This window comes from Phocoena phocoena, chromosome 7 (assembly GCF_963924675.1).
Source record: "Phocoena phocoena chromosome 7, mPhoPho1.1, whole genome shotgun sequence".
Taxonomy (NCBI): domain Eukaryota; kingdom Metazoa; phylum Chordata; class Mammalia; order Artiodactyla; family Phocoenidae; genus Phocoena; species Phocoena phocoena.
The window spans coordinates 99,431,612-99,438,567 of record NC_089225.1 but is presented as its reverse complement, the minus strand read 5'-3'; the positions used below and the strand labels follow the sequence as shown (position 1 = coordinate 99,438,567).

The 6,956-nt window shown below is 40.8% G+C and overlaps 1 protein-coding gene across 1 annotated transcript; it reads right to left on the bottom strand.

The window, feature by feature from the left end:
• Positions 1 to 357: 357 nt before the first annotated feature.
• On the bottom strand, positions 358 to 1,362 carry LOC136125437 (ras association domain-containing protein 6-like). The gene is made up of 2 exons (XM_065880178.1): positions 798 to 1,362; positions 358 to 695 (listed from the first exon to the last, which is right to left on the bottom strand). Exons 1-2 carry the CDS (start codon positions 1,360 to 1,362, stop codon positions 358 to 360), a joined length of 903 nt encoding a protein of 300 aa, XP_065736250.1.
• Positions 1,363 to 6,956: the final 5,594 nt, after the last annotated feature.

Here is a 6,956-nt window from a genome sequence, read left to right as displayed (position 1 = left end):
GGTCTCAGTTCCTGTTATAAAGGCCTTTCCCTAGGGCTACTCTGGATGTGGCAGCTGGCTCCCCCCAGAGCCAGCGATCCAAGAGAACAAGCAAGGAGGACACCGCAGTGCCTTTTATGACCTAGTCTCCAAAGCCACACCCTGGCACTTCTGCTTTCCTCTGTTCCTTAGAAGTGAGTTACTAAGTCCAGCCCATATCTTGAGAGGAGGCGTATCAAAGACTTCATACATATATCTTAAAACTACCACAGTAGTGATGTTAACATCTCACTTGAATAATTTATTTGAATTTTTTTTGCATCTAGTAGAACTCTGTGCTTGCATGTACTTGCTACTTTTTTGTTGGGAACTTTTTAATCATAAATTTTCTATTTCCTGTTTACTTCGAAGACATTTCGGTATGATAGCCTTTTCTGTACTGAATTTTGTTATTGTTCTTTGAATCTCTCTTTTCTCTTCTTCATCTAATCTTTGAGGGATGGATTCCGGGAGAGAAAAATGAAAGTTAATATACTGAGCCACATCACTGCTAATTTCTTCTGCATCTTTATCCATGAGGAAAATGCGAGCATTCTTTTTGGATGGTGCCTGTAGAAGTCTATGCAGTAGCGGAATGTCTGTTTTCTTTAGCCGTCTCTGCTCTCCTGTTGCAAAAATAATGTAAAGTGCAAAATCCCGGGCACTATTTTCAATCTTAAATTTTTGGAGAATTTGCTTTATTACTTCTTCAGTTCTCATATCACTGTTTATTCTGACCTTAGTTTCTGATCCAATGGCTGGAGTGAAAATTGATGTTTCATGGTTATAAAAGTGTCCGTTCATAGAGGCCCTATGCTTCTGTCTGTCCTTTCTGTCCATCATCGGAGGCTTCATCCTTTTTCTCACCAGGGTTGCTTCACTCTTGGTTCTGTAGAGCAATGGGGATTCAGGTTCTTCATCTGCATGAAGCTTCAGAGTGCTACTGTGATAAGATAAATAATCTTCCTGGGAATCTGTTGCTCCAGACACTGGAATCTGAGTCCTGTCCAAATCACTAATACAGTAAAGATCATGAAATTCTCCCCAACGTGTCGTTCCCCTTTTGGAAAAGACATCTGGTGACTTCAGCACAATGAAAGAAGGGATTTGCTTCTCATCTTGTGTTTTCAGTTGTATAGGCTGCTTTACTGCCCAGAAAATGTCCAGCGTTACTTCAACCATTAGTTTACCATCGTCAGTCTGTCCATATAAGATATGCAGATTTTTCTGGTTCCTATAAAAGATGTTACAGGTCTTCAATAAAGAATGAAGCTGTTTCCTGGTAACGCATGTCCTCTCATTGATGTAGATCCAAGAAGAGGAGGGGTGAGCCGTCATAGTCATTTTCTCCCCCTTTCTGAGATCATCTGAGGCTCCCCTTAGCTGTTGAACTGAACCTGCTCCGGAGAGCGTGTTCCCCTGCTCAGTTCCTAACTCTGATCATCGTTGGAGAGTCAGTGCTTGCTCACCTGTCCCGGAGGTGGAGCTGGGGTCGGAGACAAGCGCGGGAGGAGGGCCGCACACGCTCCTGCCCGGGCAGGGCTCCCTCTGCACCTCGTTCAGATCTTTTAAGAGGCTCTTTCATGGTATTGAAGGTGAAGATGCTGAAGAGGTACCACTGACAGTACAAATAAGGACCTGATAAGTCTTTGGGTTTATACCTTTTAATATGCTCCACCCTCCTTCATTCTTTCTTTCTTGCAGCGTTTTGTTTCGGTTTTCCTCCCGTCCCTTGGAAGAGCCCCGCTTGACTGGTGTCTCCTTTGGCTCGGACCACACCTGCTTGCACTGACCTTGGCAAGTCTGGCTCTTTAATTGCCACATAGGCTTACCTGCTCCCTGTAAAAACCACGTCTCTGGCCTCATTACCGCAGCCTTACCAGAGAGGGGGAAGAGACCGTCTCCCATCCCATAGCATCCTATGCACAAGCAGGGAGGGGTGGCTCTCAGCAAAACTGTCCAGAAGTTGTGCTGCAAGTTCTCTTCTTTCCTCCTTACTCAGTTCGTTTCTCCCCACACCCTCCATGGCCTTTATCTGATGGTGTCTGCCCCTTCCACCGAATACCTTGGCGTTGGCAGAGACTCATACTTGTTTAGTTCCTGGCAAAGTCTGGGCCGAGAGAGCACAAAAGTACGTGGTGGTTAGGCCAGTCTGAGGCAAACTAAGAAACTTAAAGTAAAAGATTTGGATTGAATGTGAAACAAGTGTGAGAAGAGGTCCTGATAAGCCCCCCCTCTTTTCTCCTGATCAATCTCAGTGCAGTTGAGACCTACTTGGAACTCACTCTGAAATAGTCACACTGGAATATCCTAAGAAGTGCATATTTCCAAGGCCTTGTGAAGTCCGTTTCTTATCTTTTAGAGAGTCTCAATGTTTAGCAGAGTTTTAGGCGTACTCCTGGCACACACCAAGTCTCTTATTATGGGCTGAGCTGTTGTGCCAGAGCTGGAGCTGGGCAGATGGCAAGTCCCTCGTTGCCACGGCTGATGGAGCAGGTCCGGTGCATGTCTACTTTAGGGGGAATGGAGAGGCTCGTCCTGCCTCTCACGGGGTGGGCTTACACGGCGGCTTCCCTCTCAGGCACACCTGTGTCCAGTTGGGAGCAGGACAAGTCTCGGGAAGGTGCCAGCGATCCTGAAGTGTCTTTGTGCTGGTCCTCCCACTTGTTTACCATGCTTAGCTACCAGCTTGCAGTATTTTCAAGGTTGCAGAGAAGAGTCATTGCACGACAATGAGATTTCTGGCAGTGGGAAACAGAGCTTTCTTTATAAATGCTTCACTGCTGATCTCTCCCTGGTAGAGTGTGTGTGTGTGTGTTATGTGTGTGCACTGGAAGGGTATTTCTGCACTAGCGGGTCATCTAGTTTTCACTACCATGGACTCATTTTCTTTTTTGTTTCCATGTGGAGTCCTTGTTTGGAAAGGTTTACCAAACAAAAGGACCCCCTTAAAAAAAAAAAAAGGACCCCCTTGCGTTTATTAATGAATTAAAAAAATTACAACACAATTGACACTCATCATCCAAATTCAAGGCATATAAAGTTTGAGAGTAGAAAGCGAAAGACCCTGTTTATCTGTCGCTGTTTTCTTCCCCTTCCTGGAAATTACTGCTGTTACCAGTTCAGGTTACTTCTCTCCACTTCCTTTTCTATTAAAGCAATTTTGCACCTTTCTATTAACGTGTTGAGTACGTAGAGAATATGCATATTGCTATCCATGTAATACATATCTCTATCCATATCTTCTTAACCTAGGTGAGAGCATAAGTCATGTAGTATCCATGTAATAAGTGCTGTTCTGTGACCAGCTTAATTTATTCTATATTTTTCTGTATTTTTTTCTATAACATTTCTTGAAGTGATGCCTGGCCTGGCCTATTTATAGTTACATAGTATTCTGTTGTATGAATAAGCTATAGTTTACTTAGTTATTCCTTTATGGTTGAGCATCCGGTTTCCAGCTCCCACCCCTTTTGATACCATAACTGTAGTACTGTGATAAGCATAAACATCTTGGCACATATACCTTTATGACATTAAGTAATCATCATGTTTTTTGACACTTTTTTATTAACCAAAGACACACGCAACTCCCAATCAGTCTTTCTGATCAAGATGAGATCATGAGTATTATTGCATAGAGCTGAAGTAATTTTGGTCAAAATCTTAGGAATGTGATTATTTAGTTAGCCTGTTCTACCTAACCTAGTAGACATATTTGATACCTGTTAGACTCTTTGAAATGCTAAAAATAGTCTCCAGACCTTCCCCTGACCCCATGCCGCCCCATTATATGACTGCCTTTGAGAACAGAAAAGATCGTACCCTGTTTGTGAGTATATTCTACCCATTGGTGTATCTCACAGGGAAATAAAAAATTCGATAAAAAGCATAAACAATTTGACTGACTTTCTTAATAAAAGTGTCTAATTTGCCTGACTGAATTGATTTATTTGATGAGCTTAATCAGCTTTTTTTTGGTACGTTGTAATTACTGACTATATGGACTTAGCCACATATACCTAATATACTACTGATTTTATTATTTTCAATCATAAATATCATGATAACCCAGTAATTTTTATCTTTTGGAACTTTTATAGAAGTGCTTCATAAATTATAATTTTATTGGAAACAATAATCCTGACCTAGTGGAAATAACACTATAATTTGAATCCTAAAGACAGACCTGGGTTTGCATTCTGTTTACACCATGATTAGTTGTATGGTCTTGGGAAAGTCTCTTGATAACTTCGAATCTCAGATCCCTCGCATGTAAAAAATGGGTAATAATGATACTGACTTTAACTACAAGGGTTGTGAGGATTAAATAAAATGGTGTCTTTAAAAGTACCTAGTTTAGGGCTTCCCTGGTGGCGCAGTGGTTGAGAGTCCACCTGCCGATGCAGGGGACACGGGTTCGTGCCCTGGTCCGGGAGGATCCCACATGTCGCGGAGCGGCTGGGCCCGTGAGCTACGGCCGATGAGCCTGCGCGTCCGGAGCCTGTGCTTCGCAACGGGAGAGGCCACAACAGTAAGAGGCCCGCGTACCGCAAAAAAAAAAAAAAAAAAAATGAGTAGCCCCTGCTCGCCGCAACTAGAGAAAGCCCGTGCACAGCAACGAAGACCCAATGCAGCCAAAAATAAATAATAAATAAATAAATAAAAATTAAAAAACTTTAAAAAAAAAGATATGAGTGAAATCAGAATATGCCTTATTTGGCATAATAAGTCTTGCTATGAGAATTTAAAACTGTCTTTACAGTGTCCCTGAGAGAATAAAGTGGTTATTATAATAGTCACTTTATCCATTGGAAAACTGAGATACTGTGAGATTAAGCAAGCTCCCGTGGTGACACAGAGTGTCATTCCAGAGGGCTGACCTCAATACTTGGCCATTAGACCCACTGCTTTTTAAAGGATGGTGCCCCTTGGAACCGCCTTTAAAATACCGGAGTTGGGAGATGAGATTTGTGGCCATGAGACAACAGGAGACAATCACTCTGTAGAGACAGTCCACTAGGTGACCATGGTTTGGCCCGCAGTGCATCTGAATCTTTGAAATCCCTGGCTGTGCTTTAACTAGGGAGGGGCTAATGTACTTTGGAATTCTTTTAAGAAGAGTATGATTTTTCTTTTTCAGGTGGAATCTTTTTAATCTGCCTTTTTGATCTTTCAAATTGCATCTTGCAAACATCTCTTAAATGATTCAAATCAGACAATATATGTTTTACTTCTAAAAAATAGGTTTTTTAAAGTTTAATTAAGTTTGTGAGCCAGCAGTGGTCAAGGAACTAAAGACACACACACACACACACACACACACACACACACACACACACACAGATGTTTGCCTATTCCTCAAGCCTCAAGTCTAGCCCAATATTTTACAAATTACAAGTGTTAAAGGGATATTTATTAAGAATTAGGCTTGCAGAAGGACAACACTTGGACCAAGGCTTTATGCTGGCAAACATCCTGGGACTCAATTTCTTTCAGGCGTGGTGGGATTTGGCTCCCTGGGTTCTGAGTTTTGGAATGAGTGTGGGGTGAGTGTAGAGGAGGGAAGAACAGCTCAAATTCTGTGGATCAGCCTTGGGCAGACAAACAATTGTAGCCACACCATTTCTCTGCAAAAATTTTTTCTTTCTCATTTTGGATTCTGAATCACATCTCATCGGCTAAAGGTTTCTTATCGACCTCAGTGCTCCACATTAGAAACTCACAAGTATAAGACCTTAAAGAGGTGTTCCTCTAAACTGCTTTTCAATATTAAGTGGTGCCCAAGAGGACCATTCCTGTGTAAAACATGTTGGTTTCTAGGGTCCCTAATGAGTATGCTTCAAGGAAACAGAGGACAGCCGCCCCTCACAATAAAAACGGAAGGTCAAAAATGTTTTTTAAATTAATTTTTATTGGAGTATAGTTGTTAACTAGCACTCTGCTGTTTGGCTTGACTGCATATGGGGGTATTTTTAGGACTAGAACATATATGTCACCCTTCCTTGTAGGGTAGATTGTATCTTTATTTTTTTCTTATTGGCGGAATGGATAAAGAAGATGTGGTACCTATATACAATGGAATATTACTCAGCCATAAAAAGAACAAAATAATGTCATTTGCAGCAACATGGATGGACCTAGAGATTTTCATACTGAGTGAAGTAAGTCAGACAGAGAAAGACAGCTATCTTAGGATATCACGTATATGTGGAATCTAAAAAAAAGGGGGGGGCAATTGAACTTATCTACAAAACAGAAATAGAGTTACAGATGTAGAAAACAAACTTAGGGTAGATTGTATCTTAAGAAAAATCCATAATTGTTACTTTAAACTTAAGGCAGGAAATATTTCCAAAACTAGTCAGTAAACAGAACATTATAATCCAGCTGTTGTTGTATTTGTATAGTTTAAAGAAATGTTGGTCATATATTACTTAAAATTTTAGGGCGTTGGGCACCACCCAAATGCAGAACAGATTAATTTCATGGTTTCTATATGCATTTGCACAAATTAAAATATAATCCCTCACTTGGTTTTTTGAACCTCTTTCTTCAATTAGTTCTATATGCTGAGCCAGTCAGACAGCTGTTTTCAGAAACAGTCCAGTTTCTTCTATATGTTGTTATTGTACACTTGAATTCCTTTATGTGTGTATGTCAATGTCACAGGACTGATGCCTGAATTGTAAGTTAACCATGCTGTATCAGTTTGCCCCAGTGACAAGTCCTGTATATCCAATTTTGCAAAATCATTAGAAAATTTTCTGTAGAATTCTTCTAAGAGTGAACATAAACTTCTCATGGACAGTGGGAGATTTCTCATCCAAACATCGAAGAAATGATTCTTAACTTTAATCTTTTTAAAAGGAAAGCCAATTCTTGGTGAGAATATTTTAATCTTATATTTTAACAAACTTTGAAGAATTTATTGATCT